This window comes from Mus caroli, chromosome 13 (assembly GCF_900094665.2).
Source record: "Mus caroli chromosome 13, CAROLI_EIJ_v1.1, whole genome shotgun sequence".
In the NCBI taxonomy this organism is placed as follows: domain Eukaryota; kingdom Metazoa; phylum Chordata; class Mammalia; order Rodentia; family Muridae; genus Mus; species Mus caroli.
In genome coordinates this window covers 13,112,473-13,129,548 of record NC_034582.1, presented here as the reverse complement: position 1 = coordinate 13,129,548, position 17,076 = coordinate 13,112,473, and the positions used below count along the sequence as shown (strand labels likewise).

At 35.9% G+C, this 17,076-nt stretch overlaps 1 protein-coding gene across 4 annotated transcripts in view; it reads left to right on the top strand.

Annotated features, from left to right (window-relative positions):
• Positions 1 to 12,508, top strand: part of Cdk13 (cyclin dependent kinase 13) — an 89,949-nt gene extending 77,441 nt beyond the window's left edge. Inside the window, exons 10-15 of one of the 4 annotated variants that reach the window (XM_029468533.1) lie at positions 94 to 210; positions 1,049 to 1,180; positions 5,174 to 5,221; positions 7,090 to 7,295; positions 8,881 to 9,150; positions 9,578 to 10,993. In XM_029468533.1, coding sequence (XP_029324393.1) covers positions 94 to 210; positions 1,049 to 1,180; positions 5,174 to 5,221; positions 7,090 to 7,295; positions 8,881 to 9,150; positions 9,578 to 10,428 — 1,624 coding nt within the window. In that variant the 3' untranslated portion in view covers positions 10,429 to 10,993. Of the gene's footprint in view, positions 1 to 93; positions 211 to 1,048; positions 1,181 to 5,173; positions 5,222 to 7,089; positions 7,296 to 8,700; positions 9,151 to 9,577 lie in introns of all 4 variants that reach the window. The other 3 variants (XM_029468532.1, XM_021179987.2, XM_021179986.2) reach the window with 3 other exon arrangements.
• The last annotated feature ends 4,568 nt before the right edge of the window (positions 12,509 to 17,076 follow it).

The following is a 17,076-nucleotide window of genomic DNA, read 5'->3' as shown; positions in this document are numbered from 1 at the left end:
CTGCTTGATGTTTAAAAAAATATATTTATTAGTTTTTGTATATAGTTTGTAATGATAATTTTTTTTCTTTTTTTTCTTTTTTGTATTATTTAGCCGTATATGTGGGAGTCCATGTCCTGCAGTGTGGCCTGATGTAATCAAACTGCCATATTTCAACACCATGAAACCAAAGAAGCAATATCGGCGGAAGTTAAGAGAAGAATTTGTTTTGTAAGAAAGGGATGCTTGAATATCTGGATTGCATTGAATTTTTTTTGTAGTCATTATAAGGTTTTAATTTGTTTTGTTTTTGTTTTTTGTTTTGTCTGTGTATCTAAGGATGGTCTTGAACTCGTGACCTTGCCTGTCTCCTAAGTGCTGAGACCATAGGTGTGCCCTAGCACACACAGCTGAAAAGGCCATTTCTTAAGAAAGTAGAAATCTTAAGTGCCACCTTGACCTAAGATAAGGCATACTGCAGCTCTTCTTCTAGGGCCTTGTGCTGTGCGTTTCTCTTTGCTGCATGTGAAGTGCCTTTCATCTCAAAGTCTGTGACTAAACCATTAGGTTTTATTTGTTTACATGAAGAAAACTTTAAATAATAGTGTTGTAAATTTCACTGGAACAGCTTTCTATGACTTGAGCTTAAGTTTTTATTTTATTTTAGGAGGCTGTTAGTTTTTAATTTATAACCATGAATTGCTCATAGAGTGATAAAGGATATTGTTTGCTAAATAGTCCAGAACTGGATAAAAATAACAATGATTTTTGAAAATTGATACTTGTGCTACATATTGCATACATTATTTAACCATTAATACTTAACTAATTACTAAATTAGTTTTAAAATATCACGTGCAGTTATCTGTTTGTATTATTCTATAAATTAAAATAAGAATTTATTAGTTAATAAAGTAATAAGAACTTTAAAGATATAGGTAATCAGAGTAAAGCAATTGGTATTTAGAATATAATTTAAAATTAATTTTCAAATTTGTAAACTAAGTGCTTACAGAAGCACAGAGTGTGTGTGAAGACTGTGCTTGACTCTTGTGTCCTCTGGTGCTAGCATCCCTGCAGCTGCACTCGACTTATTTGATTACATGCTTGCCTTGGATCCCAGTAAGCGTTGCACTGCTGAGCAGGCTCTTCAGTGTGAGTTCCTACGAGACGTGGAACCCTCCAAAATGCCTCCACCAGAGTAAGTGACTTTTTTCATTTTAGATTTGCATTATCTGGACAGCTTTGAAAATTTTGTTAATTAGATGTCATGATCCATGATTCTGTGCTGAAGTTGAACTAGTTAGGAAAGACATCATAAAATTACATGACTTGCACATCAAGCATGCAGGTGCTTGTTTATTGTTGAATTCACCATAGACAGTAAAAACAGCCTTTACTATTTCTTTAGCTGATGCTGGGTAGTGATATGTTTCCCCTCCATAACCATTTTGTTATGGTGGAATATGGCCGTCAGGCCAAGCTTGTAGCGGTGCTGCTTTAGCCAGTTTTGAGTTACAAGTCAAGCTTACTCTGTGCCACCCTCTACGGTAGGTATTACCACTGCTTAACAGAGGAGGAAGCAGGCTCAAAGAGGTTAAAAAACTTGCCCAAGAATACAAATACGGTAAAGGATGGTGCCAGTTCTCAAACTGAAGTCAGTTGGATAAGAAACAAGTTCTGAAAATAAGCTGTGACATCTCCCACAATAGAAAATCCTTATTATTATTTCAAAGAATGTTAGTATCAGAAGCATGTTTGGAATGATTCTTACTTATCATGAAGGGAAAATGCGGTTTGGAGAATCAGAATAGCTTATTTCTTAAGTCTTCATATCGCTCCTATAATTTGTCTGTAATCGGGAAGAGGCCTGTGCATTTGCTTCTCTACCGTAGGGGCTGAAGGTTTGTAGGTATTTGCTTGGTATTTGTTAACATGATCAGCAGCATTAAAAGTAAGCCTTTTCTGTCATAAAGTACTTTGCTGTAATGAAATTTACATAATTTAAATGTATAAACATGGGCTTTAGAGTTCAAATCCTGGCTCTTCCACTTTCTAGTCATATTGAGCATATTTTCCACAGGGTTTGTAATTAAGATTTTATTGAACTATATATAAATGGCCCATGAGGTAGTTTGAAAGTTAAAAAAAGAACTATCATCTGACATGCAGAAGTCATTCACTAGTGTCAGTTTTTTGTTTTTTTATTTATTTACTTTCTTTTTTTTCCTTTCTTTTTGACTCAGTTTGGGTTGTATAGTACAGGCTGACCTTTAGCTCAAGATCCTCCAGTCTATGCCTCTTGACTGCTCGGATTACAGGTGTGCACCACCTCACCTAGATCAGATACTGTTGAGCTAAATGTTTAATATTTAGCATTTAGTTTTGCTTATTTAGATATATCAGTAGTCTCCAAGTGGCTTGATTGTAGCAGCATATCAAAGGTTTTGTTGTTGTTTTTGTTTTACTGGTTTTAACTTTTGGTTTTGAGTTTTCACCTCTGCAGAAATGTAGAATATTCTTCACCTAGGTTCAATAATTATTGGTGTGTGGACACATTTGTTTCATTACTTTATAAACTTTTTCTGAAGTAGTTGAATATTAAGCTGTTGCATGAATCTATAAAAACTGGAACTTTACTACACATACTACTATTATACAGCATAAAACATCATAAAAACTAGTAGTGCATAGTACATATTTAAGTCTCCCAGTAGCCCAGTAAAACTTTTTCTTTTTTTAACAAGCTTTCATGGAGTCAGGATTGAATAATTTGTTCAGAACGCACATATATGTTTACTTAGCATATAGCTTCAATCTTTCCTCACTCTTAGAGAAGGTTTTGATGACACTACACTGGCTTCTGTTTTTGGTGGTGGACATCAAACATAGGGCCATACACATGCCTGGCAAGGGCTTCTGCTAAGCTAAATCTCCAGTCCCAACAAAGGCCTAAGATAGCTGTTTGGTAACGCATTCCATAATCTGGATTTGATTGGTTTTCTGTGATCAAGATTACAGTAACATTTTTCAGTGCAAGAATAATACCTATAAGAGAACATGTTCTGATAGACTACATCAAGAGGAATATAATATAATTTTGTCCTGTTATTGAGGACATAAATGCTAATTCTCATCACTTAATCTACATGAAAGGATTGTGAAGCCAGCCGTCTCAAGCTTATTTTCATACAAACTTGTAAAGCCTTGTAAATGTGTCCACTGGGATCTGAATGTCCTTTAATTCACTTAGCAAATGTTAAACATTTGGGAATTTATTTTTCCCTATTGAACTTCCATTATTTCTTACATTTTTATTCTGATGTAACTAACATTACATTAGTTGTGATATTGTACTTCTTAAACAATGGTATGTATAGAAGTGGATTTTAATTTTAAAACATTTCTATGACTATTAATATGATATTTGGTACTGCATTAGTAGTACATATTTCAGTGTTTTAAACCATCAGTGAATTTTGTTGGCTATGAAGTCTAGTAGAAGTGACAGACCTGAGATCTTTTCCTATAATTCACATAGTAATTTTCATGTCTTTGAACTAATCCTATTTAGTAGACATTGAGACATAGTTCTACACTAATTATAACTTACTTGTTATGTTCGTGAATGTTCTTACAAATAATCATTCACTGAAAGAAGTTGTTCACAGCTATATCACTGCCTTTGCATTTCTGCACTAAGTATCTAAAGGTTTGGTTTTTTTAATCAAAAAAAAAAAATGAGATCAGGGAAGGAACTGTTCTTCAGTGGTTAAGATCATTGGTTGCAGAGGACCTTGGTTTGGTTTCTAGCACTCAAATAGTGGTTCACACCATCTAAAAACTCAGTTCCAGGGAATTCGATGCCCTCTTCTGACTTTTGTGGGTATCAAACACATATATGTTACATAAACATATTTGCAGACAAAACACATTTCAATAAGCAGCAACAAAAAAAGTAAGAACATTTGAAAAGCTTCCTCCCTCCCACAGGTCTTCTGACAATAAGGAGGTCATGTGACCCAGCTCATTTAGACATTAGTCATTTTATTTTACTAGCTCTACCATTTTTTTGTGCTATGACTTAAAAGACTTGTGGAGTTCTTGGGGTTTTTTTTGTTTTGTTTTTTCTTATAAACTGTAATTCTTGCCAGTGCCCTGAAACTCAGATGTAATTTTTATCAGATACACTTTACTGCACTTTTCTATTAAAAAGTAAGATAGCAATACACTCAGGTGTTATGGAATGTATACTTTTAGATACATCATTGAAGAATGCAAGTCAAGGTTATGATGACATCGGTTCAATATTTAAATTAAAAGTTATATAAACATTTAGTGCCCTCTATTTAATATTTAAGAGAAACTACTAAGTAGGGTTGTCATTCTATAAAGTATATAATAACTAAGATGTGAATTAAAAGGCCTCTATTCTATACCTTATCAGCAGTATAAAAAGCATTAAACATTTGGACAGTAATGTGACCATCTATAATTAGAATAAGTATTTCATGATTTGATAAACAACCTTTTAGACAACTGAATGAAGATCAGTGATATCAGACACAAATAGTATAGCCACTCACAAATACTGTGAGTGGCTTTGACCAAGGATGCCCTGATAAAATTAACATACTACTTCTGTCTCCTGGCAATAGGTAATAATTGTTAATCTCATTTTTAAAGAAAAAGAAACTGAGATACAGACAGAGGTCCATTTACTTGTCTGACAAGATAGCAAATAAGTGGCTGAGCCAGCATTTGAACCTTCAGGAAGCACATACTTTTGGTTATCTGGAGAACATGCCCAATTTGTTTAGAAAATCAGCATAAATAATCTGCCATTTTAGATCATTGTAAGGTTTTGTTTATATTTCATAGAGATGAGTGTTAAAGTAATTCATAATGAATCTCTTTAAGTTGTGGGAGGGAACAAACAAATCCTTTACCTGGATTTCTTTACTTTTCCACAAGAACACTGTATTTCTTGGCTGTTAGAATGGAGGAGATGTAACGATTTTATTTACCCTAACCTGTACTATAGAATATTTGAAATCACCATCCCAACAGAGGCTACAGCCCACATCATAAAACACAACACATTCCCAGAAAGGAAAGTCTTTTGGAGGGTTTTTGATGCCTTACAGCTTCCCAGTATCAATATTTCAAATTATCCCTTTGTTTGTTACTCCAGGAGGTTTTTACACGCTGAGGCAATGCACCATAGTAAGATGGCTGAGAGGTATGCCTTTGTTTTGTTTTCGGACCTCAGGTGCATAGACTTGGTTTAATCATAATCCTTGTGTCACTCATCATTGGTCCATGCATGGCTCTCTGTTATTATTTTAGTTACTTTAATTAGTTATTTTAAATGTTAATAAGCAGCCATGAGCCTACCAAGCAAAAGCTAGAGCCTTGAGAATAACCCACTTTAATCATATCATAACCCTTCTTCCTACCCACGTGTTCCCTTGCCCTCTTCTTCCCAAGGTAACCATCATCCCCGTTTCCTTATTCTTGTATATATTTTCTGTTGCCATCTGTATGTATCCATAAAAAATTACATTTAAAAAATGTAGTTGTTTTTCATTTTATACAAAGGTGTCATGCTGTTTTGTAATCCTGTGGAATGACATTTTTAAATTAATATTATATTGCTAAGATTCAACCATTCTGTTGCATATGCCTTTATTTTATAATATGAGAAAGTAATTGTGGAGGAATTATGTACTTGAGCATTCAGGGTGTTCTTGTAGTTCAGTCTTTGGAAAGGGTCCATGTGGAAATGCAGCACCCTTACACAACCTTAGCTACACTCTTGGAAAGTCCTATGTGCCTCTTGAGATACACATCCGAGTTGAGGACAGCAGGTATATACCGTTAGATGGCATTACTTAAAAGAATCTAGATATTCTGGGCAAGTTTATTAACCTTTCCAAGCCTTAATTTTCTCACCTTTAAGCTAGAGAAAAGTAGTAGTAAGTTATTACTGGAATCAAAAGAAACATTTGTAAATCAAGTATTTTTGTCTTTCAGAAAAAGTTACTTTTAGTGTTCAGTGTTAAAGAATTATATTGAGATGAAAAGTTATTATAGAATTAGAGGTAATTTTGGTAGTTACTGATCACGTAGAATTCTGTTGATGAGTATGATGAGCCTCTCTGTGCCTGGATTACCTATTCTTGAGACTCATCTATAGAATCAGTTTATTTCCAAAACAATTGGTAATAGTAGCAAATATGTGACTAAAAATTGAAAAGATTTTACTAAAAAGTTCTGTACGAATCCTGTGTTGTAGCCTATTCTGTTCCTCTCCTTTTTGTTTGTCTGGCTTCTACAAATAGCATGTTTCTGCATCCTTTTTCAAAATTCCTGTTTAGTGTACAGTGTGCTATAGTTGGTTTTAAAAAGTTAGTCTAATAGCTTTTATTAATATATATTCATAATTTTGATGAACAAGTATTTATTGATTATTCAGAAGACAAAAATAGTTCATCTCTAGGGTACTTGTCCATATGCGTGCACAGCAGCTGTGACAGTATGCACAAGGCCCACTTCAGATCAAGCCAGACAAAATCCCAGCATGGAGGGAAGGAGTTAGTCATGAAAGCTCACTCCCAGCTGAGGAGATATTTGTAGTTATGGCTGCTGGGAAAGGGAGAGTTACCTTTTTTCTTCAGAGATATGGCCCCTTTAGAGTATATTTATATTCCAGCAGGTAGCCTTTTACCCATACACATACTGGTAGCACTAAGTTGACTTAGTGAGTTTTGAGAGAGAGAGAGAGAAAGAAAACACATAAAATTGGGAGGGAATAGAGATTTAGGGGAGATAGGAAAGGAACTTTAGTGGGGAGATTCGGAATGTACTTGTTCAAACACATTAATGCATGAATACAATTTTAAACAATAAAAATTTAGGACAAATAAAAAGAAAAATAATTAGTCCACCAGTAAAGTTAAAACCCTGAAGTATGGATGGGATTTTATTAAATGTTTGTATAAAGCTTTCCAGAATGGTTTGTGGGAGGGAATGGCTTTCGTGGTACATTGTAGCATTAGTATTTCTTGTTTTGGCATTTGTGATTTAGCGTTGATCTGTTTTTTTCAGCCTTCCTTTGTGGCAAGATTGTCATGAATTATGGAGTAAAAAGAGAAGAAGACAGAAACAGATGGGCATGACTGATGATCTTTCTACAATCAAAGCCCCTAGAAAGGACCTGTCTCTGGGCTTAGATGACAGCAGAACTAACACACCCCAGGGTGTGCTGCCACCCGCACAGCTGAAATCTCAGAGCAACTCAAATGTAGCGCCTGGTCAGTAATGCTTCTTTGGCTTGTTTTGTTCACATTGCTTTGCAGCCTGTGTTGAATGTGTTTGTTCTCCTGTTAAAACATCATGGCAAAAAGGTGAACTGGGCATTACTTTATTGTTGGTGCCAGCACAACTCACATTACAAGCAGTCTCAAATCATGGATTTGTGGTGATTGGTTAGATTTCTTTTTCCTGTTTGTCTAGTTCAACAGTCAAGGGTCTTTGATTAACATTAGCAGATTTAGTTCAGTGTTTAATTAAGGCATAGAAAACACAAAGATAGCCAAAACTGCAAAAGGAATTTTTTTATCCCATTGGTAGATATCTATATGTACATCATTCTTACTAAGACTGTATTTTAAAAGATTGAAATCTGTTATTTAGACCTAGTTATTTCTTTCTTGCATTCATATCTATCTACCTGTCTGTCTAGAGTCCTAGAACTCTCTTTGCAAGTAGTTTGGCATCAAACTCTTTGCCCCCCAAGATGTGTGCCACTATGGTTGGCTAGTTGACAGGTTTTAAAAAATTGAGTTTCAAGGTTTTGCTTACATTTGATAGCTTTGAAATATTGCTTTGTTTATGCTTTATATATTTAGCTATTTTTTTTTTCAAATTTTCTGCCATGTTTTCTCACCGCTTTAAAGAACAGTAAAGGACGTCAGTTAAAAAAAAAAAAAATAAAATTAAAAAAAATTGAGTTTCAGTTTTCCTGAAGAACTGAGTATTGGAGGAAGAAAACTAACTAGATGTGTCTTACTGGTAGTAAGTTGATATGTAATATGTATGTTTGTGTAGGTCTTTCTAACTGAAAATGGTTTAACGTTTCTTAAAGAAAGTAAACCGAATCAAAAGATATTTTTATTATAGTATTATAATATTAGTTTTAATTTCTAAAAAGTTATTTGCACAACAGTTAACTTCATTTTTGTAGTGGGATGGCATAATAAAGAATTCAGAGACTGCATTCAGTTAAATTTCAGAATCCAGGATCTTGGCAATTTATCCACTTTTAGGATAATGGGTATTATTTATTGTCTTATAAAGTGGCTGTGAGGATAAAGGCTACAAATGCTTAACAATGCTGGCACTGTTAGAGTTTCCGTTGTTCATTTCTCTCATACAGTTACAGCTCATGGTTAAATCTGCTCTGGTGGTAGTCTTTTTCTTTTGGAAAATAAATTCCTAAAGATTAATTACCTAAAATAGACTGTAGTTTTAATGTCTGTCTTGACTTGTGTTGTAGTTAGATTTTGAATGTCATGATGGTGAGTAGACTGAAGTGCTCATTCACATTGTTTCATAACTCTTCCACAAGTGGAATTCTAATATTGTGTAATGAAGAGGTTATGGGGGTTGGGAAAACTGTGAATTATGGCAGTTCTAATCAATACATTTTGTCTTTAGTAATAACAGGCCCTGGACAGCCGTTAAACCACAGTGAATTGGCAATTCTTCTAAACCTACTACAATCTAAATCAAGTGTTAATATGGCTGATTTTGTCCAAGTGTTGAACATTAAGGTAAACTCTGAGACTCAACAGCAGCTAAATAAAATAAACCTTCCTGCTGGAATTTTGGCAACAGGTGAAAAACAGACAGATCCATCAACACCACAACAGGAGTCTTCAAAATCACTGGGAGGAGCTCAGCCTTCACAGACCACCCAGCCCAAAGTGGAGACTGATGCTGCCCAGGCTGCTGTGCAGAGTGCATTTGCAGTCCTCTTGACTCAGTTAATAAAGGCCCAACAGTCCAAACAGAAAGATGCCATGCTAGAGGAGAGGGAAAATGGATCCGGACATGAAGCTCCATTGCAACTCAGGCCTCCTCTAGAACCCAGCACTCCTGGATCCGGTGAGTGATTGGCTCAGAGCTGTTGATACGTATAGCTTTGACTGCTCAGTGACAGTTGTTAAAGACATTTTCAGGTCACTTGTGAGAAGTGGTTCTCTATTCTGTTTACTTCCTGGAGTAGATTGTTTAGAAAATTGTCCATGTAGGATATTATTATGAATACAATACTTTTTTCCGAAGGTAAATTTACAATAACTCTATTCTTAGTACAAAAGGTACTAAATGTTGTGTGTATAGTAGAATCTTGCTCTTCAAGCATTCAGTACGACTGTGTGGAGTTGAATGGTGTATTTCTTCAATAATCTTAAGTAGTAGTGGGTAACATGAGCACTTGTGAGATATCCTTTGGTATTTTGTCAAAAGTGGAATGTATGACCGTTCTGAATATTTCATTTTCCATGGTAACTTTTGGGTTTATTTTACTTAGGGCAAGATGACCTCATCCAGCACCAAGACAGGAGGATATTGGAGCTGACACCAGAACCAGACCGGCCTCGAATTCTGCCTCCCGATCAACGGCCTCCTGAACCTCCTGAACCACCACCAGTTACTGAGGAGGACCTAGATTATCGGACAGAAAACCAGCATGTTCCTACCACTAGTTCTTCATTAACTGACCCACATGCTGGAGTGAAGGCAGCCCTCTTACAGCTGCTTGCTCAGCATCAGCCCCAGGATGATCCCAAAAGAGAAGGTGGTATCGATTATCCCACAGGAGACACATATGTGCCCAGTTCAGACTATAAGGACAACTTTGGATCTTCTTTCTCGGCCGCTCCTTACGTTAGCAGTGATGGTCTAGGAAGTAGCTCCGCTGCTGCACCATTGGAAGCACGTAGTTTCATTGGAAACTCAGATATTCAGTCTCTGGATAACTACAGTACTGCTTCATCTCACACTGGTGGTCCACCTCAAACTTCTGCCTTTACTGAGTCGTTTCCCAGTTCAGTAGCTGGATATGGAGACATTTACCTCAACGCTGGTCCCATGTTGTTTAGTGGAGACAAGGACCATAGATTTGAATATAGCCATGGTCCTATCACAGTCCTCACAAACAGCAATGACCCTTCCACAGGGCCAGAGAGTACTCATCCCTTGCCAGCAAAGATGCACAACTATAACTATGGTGGTAACTTACAGGAAAATCCAGGTGGCCCTAGCCTCATGCATGGACAGACCTGGACTTCTCCTGCCCAAGGACCTGGATACTCACAAGGATACAGGGGACACATTAGCACATCAGCTGGCAGAGGTCGAGGCAGAGGGTTACCATACTGAGTATCTGTTTTTCCTCAGGCACATCATTTTTATCTGGAAAGACTTTTCTAGCTGCAATTTCAGGCAGCAATCCAAGAGACTTGAATAATATTAATTCAACAACAGCTTTATTTTTATGTGGAAAGGGTCTTGCATACAATAGCGAAAAAAACAAAACAACAAAAAAAATCTTTGCTTAAATTCATGCTGTTCTTAAAACTAGCTCTATTGATTGTACATCGTCACAGATTTTAGTTAACAATTTTATTTTGTATTCTTGCAGTTTTAAGTGGATGCTAACATTAGGGACATAATGTTTTTATGGCCCTGTTGCAGATCTTCTGAACTATGCACACTTGTGCTTTTTTTTGTAAGTTTGGACCAACTTTTATGTAAACAGCCTCCCCCTTCCCTCCCCCTTCCAGTTTTACAACAATCCGAAAGGGCACTGATTTCTTTGGTATTTTCTTTTTACAAAGCTACCTTAGTCAAAGGTCACTGTCAGTCTTTGCACCTGCTTTCAGTGTTATTGTGAAAGGCGTACTTTGTGCTCATTTCAGAAAATAAAACACAACCTTTCTCTTGATGCAACAGTTTTATATAAAAAATGGTCAACATTATTTTTGTTTTGTTTTTTTCAGGTTACCATAACACAGGAAAATTCATTCAAATGAAATAGTGGTTTTTATATGAAAACTATGGGTAGGGTGGGGAGGGGTTGAGTAAGTGCCTTAACAGGTAAGCTTAAGGTCTGCGGATGAAATTAGCCTTCACACCACTGTCTTTCTAAGGGAGTCTGTACTGTGCTGAAGGGGCGGGGCAGGGAGCTTCTCCGCGTTCAGGAGTTGCTTGGTCAGTTCTGTTAGGTCCATTCCCTCTGCCTGTCACACTGTCCTCTTGTGCCTGTCTTTGGCTGTGTTGACTTTCACTGTTACCTTCTCTTGGTAGGGGTGTAAGAGGAAAAGAAAGGGAGAACTCAGAACCTCATGTTACTTCTGGGAAGTACTAAACTTTTTTTTTTTTTTTTTGATCAATTAAGTGGTTGAAAGTAGTAGCTGAATGAGAATTTTAGAGTGCTCCTTTCTTTCTGGCTGTCATACTGACCCAGTTTCTATTTGGTGGGCAGGAGTTTTGAAGCAAGTATGTATAACGATTCATAAAATAAATACATATGGTACATAACAAATGTATTGAAGTCCACAGAAGGAGGGTGGCAAACACCATATTTTAAGTTATATAATTTTAAGAAAATGTCAACTTAAGTAGAAACATGTCCTGGATCTAATTTAGTAAAGCAAACAGAAAACTCAAAGAGAAAACCTTCCCTCTTCCTTTCAATTTTGTGAAATTTACTATAATTTCTGCCAGATTAGAGCAGTGCTATTCTATTAGAATCAACCAAGAAAGAGTAACTCTGATGTTGTCAAGTCTCACTATGTTTACGTTCACACACACACACAAAACAAAATTATATTTCTGAAAAGGAACCAAAGGTAAATAGCCAGCATCACCTTCATCATTAGAAGATAACAGACTCTGGGAAACTGAGTGTGCCAACTGACAATTTCAATTGTTTAGTACCTTTTCCATTGGAATATTAAGTAGGGAAGAATTGTTATGAAAAGCAGCTTAGCTTCATGCCCTTTATATGATTTGTGACCCTGCATTTACAAACATTCAGGAAACATTATTGTTTGGTGACAGAATATTTTAAAGATAATTTTCCAGTTTATGCGTATTAAAAATGAGTTTTCAGTTGACCATTTTATTTTTTGATGGTATTTTGTTGGTGAAAGAAAAAAATTAATGGAAGAAAAAATATTTTGCTTTTATTTGAATACAGAGTACTAACAACTTAATAAAACAGTAGAGGAAGTGAAAAAAATGTTTTGAAATTTAGCAAAATAGAGTATTCAAGTCTCTGAAATTTTAATATGGTGAGTCTTAGAGCTTTAGACTTTCCTATAAGTGACAGTATCTAAATTATTATTTGTCACATTTGGTACATCTGCTGGCCATAAGCAGCTAACCTAAAATTGAAACTATTTATGTGACATGAATAGTCTGTGTTTTAAAAATTAAATATTTTATATAAAATTGACTTGTGTTTGGATAGTTTTTCTAATTAAACATTTCAGATATATGTCCATGTTGGGAGAGTGGCTGGGAAGTCAGGGAAATTATTGGCCTTGAAATAGAAAATTGGAACTAATTCTTCTAATAATGTGTGTTTTCTAAGACTGTGTAACTATATCCTATGTTTAAAAAAGGGGGATGCCAATTAAACCATAGTGAAGAAAGGCCAGTGATTGCAGGACAGTCTAGACTCAGGGTGGTGTTACATGAAAAGATGTCTCATGACATGTTGACGCATCAATGAAGTATTAATGCAGTGCTGAGAGGTGGTAATTCAGGTCGGTGAGTTTGGATTAAGAACAGAGCTGGGAAATCACTAGTTAAAGGCTGTATTTTGGGTAAGATTTAAAGTAATAAAATTCTAAGTGGGTAGAATCAAGTCACATTGCAGATAAGAAAATGAACATAAGATTGACCTATGGAAACACAGTCCTCCTGTGATGTTTTTCTGCCTCACAATTTTTCCTGCATGGAAAAATTCAGTATGTTCCAAATCTTCAATTGTTACCTGTTGGTAAACTGAAAATTTAAAGGGATAATTCTAGAGAGTTAATTGATTAAATGGTTTGTAGAATGTGATTGATTAACAACTTCCACTTCTGTTAGCAAATACATAATCAGTGACTTATCATCGAGGATATTTAACCACATATAGATGAGGCTGGCAGAATTTGTTAATGTCTACTAGCTTCTCTAGTCATCAAATGTTTAAATATTCTATGCTTAAGTGAATATAAATGGAAATTTGAACGGAGAAATAAGGCTCCATGAGGAAGCAAAACCACAAATTCATTGATGGAAACAAACTTACTTAAATATTGTTAGTTCATAAGAATTACCAAGGTTTGAGAAAACCATTTCTCAGTGAAATGGCTAGCACTTGTATGTGAGGTTTTGGTGACTTTGCTGTGAGTCCACTCCTGCTCTGATTATTTTTCACACTAGGTGGTGGTTTGAAGTGGAACTTAAATAGAGGTTTGAATATACTGTCTGGGATGCTGGCTTTGGTATTTTAAAGCTGAACCAGACCTACCAAATGGAATGATTAACCTCCACAGTGCAGCTGAAGAAAGGTTTATTTCTGATTTATTTGTGATAGCTGGATTGCTTATGTGGTTCTTGTACACCACATCTAATTCTATTGCTTTTTCTGTAGCTCAGGATGGCCTTATACTCCCTGGCTCCTAATTCTCCCAGCGGTTAGGATTACAGGGACCTGTTACCATGCCTATGCAATACCAATTTATGACTAGGAAAATTGTTAATAATGTGACCAGTATTAGACCAAACTAATAAGTTAATAATAATTTGGACTAATAATAACTTTTTAAGGGCTAGAGCTAGCTCAGTGAATATTTGCCTAGCATGTATAATGCCCAGGTTTAATCCCTAACAAACTCAAAAACCTTAAAAACTTGTATGCCAAGGCACACTGCTGGCATATGTCTGCATTCATAACACTTGGGAGGCAGAGGCAAGAAGTTTGAGGCTAGGGTGTTTTACCTATTGAGATTGGAGGCCAGCCAGAATTATAGCGACACCTGTTTGGACAAGCAAAAACAAAGCCTGTTTTCTTTGACTATGGAAAACACAGAAAAAATTTACTTAGGACACTAGAAGGTGGCAGCAGATGCATTTCATATCTGCAGTTATTAAAAGGCTCCTGTGTAGAAAGGCCACATTCAGTGATTGTGATACCAAGTCATTAAAATGTCATTTCCGGTTAGCACAGTATTTAGATGGTTCTCTTATTAGAAATCATTTTATAAGCCTGCCATTTACCAAAGGACTTCTCCAGTGATTTTTCTTAGATTACTAGAAGTTACTAATAGTAAGCTATTTCATGGTCACCCAGAGATGGAAGCTAACAAAATTTTGATCATAGTAGTAAGGGCATACTGTAGGTCTCAACTCACCATAAGTTTCTAGCTCTCATTCTATTAAAATGGGGGCATGCAGTAAATCATCTCTTACCGCCCCCCACCGCATCATTTGTTATAAGGTATTATTATTATTATTTTTTTTTTTTTTTGTTTTTCGAGACAGGGTTTCTCTTTATAGCTCTGGCTGTCCTGGAGCTCATTTTGTAGACCAGGCTGGCCTCGAACTCAGAAATCCGCCTGCCTCTGCCTCCCGAGTGCTGGGATTAAAGGCGTGCGCCACCACGCCCGGCTTATTTTTTTTTAAAGATTGATTTATTATTATATGTAAGTACCCTGTAGCTGACCTCAGACACACCAGAAGAGGGTGTCAGATTTCATTACGGATGGCTGTGAGCCACCATGTGGTTGCTGGGATTTGAACTCAGGACCTTCGGAAGAGCAGTGTTCTTATCTGCTGAGCCATCTTGCCAGCCCCAACGTATTCTTTTGCAAGAATTTCAGTTTAATGCAAAGACCTTTTGTTTTTAAGAGGGAAAGAGAAACGTTGTATTTGATAGCCAATAAATAAACTTCTGTAAGAATCCCAGGGCATCTTTAAAGTTGTATTTTCTTTTTGTGTATATTCAAAGCAGACTCTTTAGAAAAGGCCACTCATTGATTTACTGTGCCATGTATTATTTTTTGTGTGGTGCTGGGGAGGGCTATTTGTTGTTGGACAAAGCTTAGAACTTCACACTTTCCCCTTTCATAGAGTTGTCTTTAGGAGTAGGGACACAGAAGGGGCTTTTTGTTTTGTTTTTTTATGTTTGTAAGGTGACAATCTTTTAAATTTGTGCTCCTTTAATTACTAGTGAATTTCATTATTTGGTAGACTGACTTGTCTAAGGTTTTATTTCTATGGTTTTGAAGGTAGCCCTTGCTGACCTATGTGTCTTCCAAAGTACTTGTCTTTCCATGTCTTGTTATACACAAATCTGGATGTTTTCTGTAGTTAGTAATCTTTTCCTTGTGGTTTGTGTTCAGAGACCCTTTTGGTATTCCAAGAGTACACACGGAATTCTGTTTCTAACCATACCTAGAATTTATTCTGTTAGACACAGTCAGGCAACGATTCAGTTTTATGTTTATTTCTGAAGCCTATACTTAGTTATATCAACAGCATCTATTCACCAGTTTGTTCTCCCCTACTTTTAAATATCTTCTGAGGTTTCTGTGATGTTCTATCTTGATCTTTCTGTCCTGTGTACATGTTATTTTTTTGTTTTTAGACTGGATGTTGAATTCAGAGGCCTGCACATTAGGAAAGTGCTTTTCATGGAACTTGTGTTTGGGTTTTTTATTATTATATTTCCTCTTCTTGGCAAAATCCACAACCTGTTTGGATAATTAGTTACAGTATAGAGCTTCAAAGTTTTACTATCTAGGGATATAGCGGATTTGTTGGAGCATACCCAGAGCTCCAGCTTTGATCCCGATCTCTGGCATAAAATGTATGTGGTGGTGCACAACTATAACCTTAGTGTTTGTGAGGTGGAGGCAGGAGGATCAGAAGTTCAGTGTCATCTAGCAACACTTTGAGTTCCTGAGGCCATCTTGGGCTATATAAAGACTGCACTTAAGCAAAACAAAAACAAAGAGAACTTTAAATTTCTCACCTTTTCTGTTTTCTGTTCCTGTCTCTCCATGTCATTTTACCCATTAGCCATTTTAATTGAAAATATACTAAGTCAAACTTTGTTAAGGTGAGCTTGGCATTTAGAAGGTAAGATGGTATTTTGTTACGTTCTCTGCAAATTTGCAAATTTTTATTTGTTGTTCAATATACTAATTTTTTTCAGGTTGTATTTTGTTGCTTTTAGAAATGAACGTGTAAGTATTGTGAGGTTTTGGGCATTTGCACATGAGTACAGGTGCCCACAGAGGCCAGCTGTTGGATTGCCTTGTAGTACAGACAGTTGTGAGCTGTCTGATGTTAGTGCTGGGAATGGAATTTGGGTCCTTTCCAAGAGTAGTAGTTATTCATAACCACTGACCATCTCCCCAGGCCCATCATTGTAATATTTTAAGCATGATTCTTTATAGGAAAGTTACTATTTAAAATAAAAATCTAGCCATATTGCCTAGTTATCATTTTAGTAGTTTATAGAGTTGATTTATCTTTTCTGATCTTATGAATGTCTAACTTTTAGAGTTTTAGACTTCATGGATAAACAGATTAGGGATAAACTGCTTAATGTGTTAGTAATAGGATCGGATTAAAATTTCTAACAATGTTCATATAGATTCTCTCCTTTAATATACACTACCATGTCCTAATAGATAACAAATAATAAGATATAAGTAAGCCATCCATTTAAGAATTTAATATTGCTATGTACTATTGACTAAATACTTAGGATTTGATATCTGTGTTTAACTCAGCCAGGCACTGATTAGCATGTTCATTGGCAGAATAACAACTGGAAAGCTGTTTTTATTTAAAATATATGTCCCAAGAATTAACTGTTGATTAAAGAAGTTAAAGCTGTTTTATTTCTAACTTGACAATCCTGTTTCCTTGAAAGTAATTCTTTTAGTTTTCCTCTTTCCGCGTGTCTTCTTCATTTGGGCAGGGTTCTGTTTCTAAATAAATCTTGGGAAATTTTCCTTT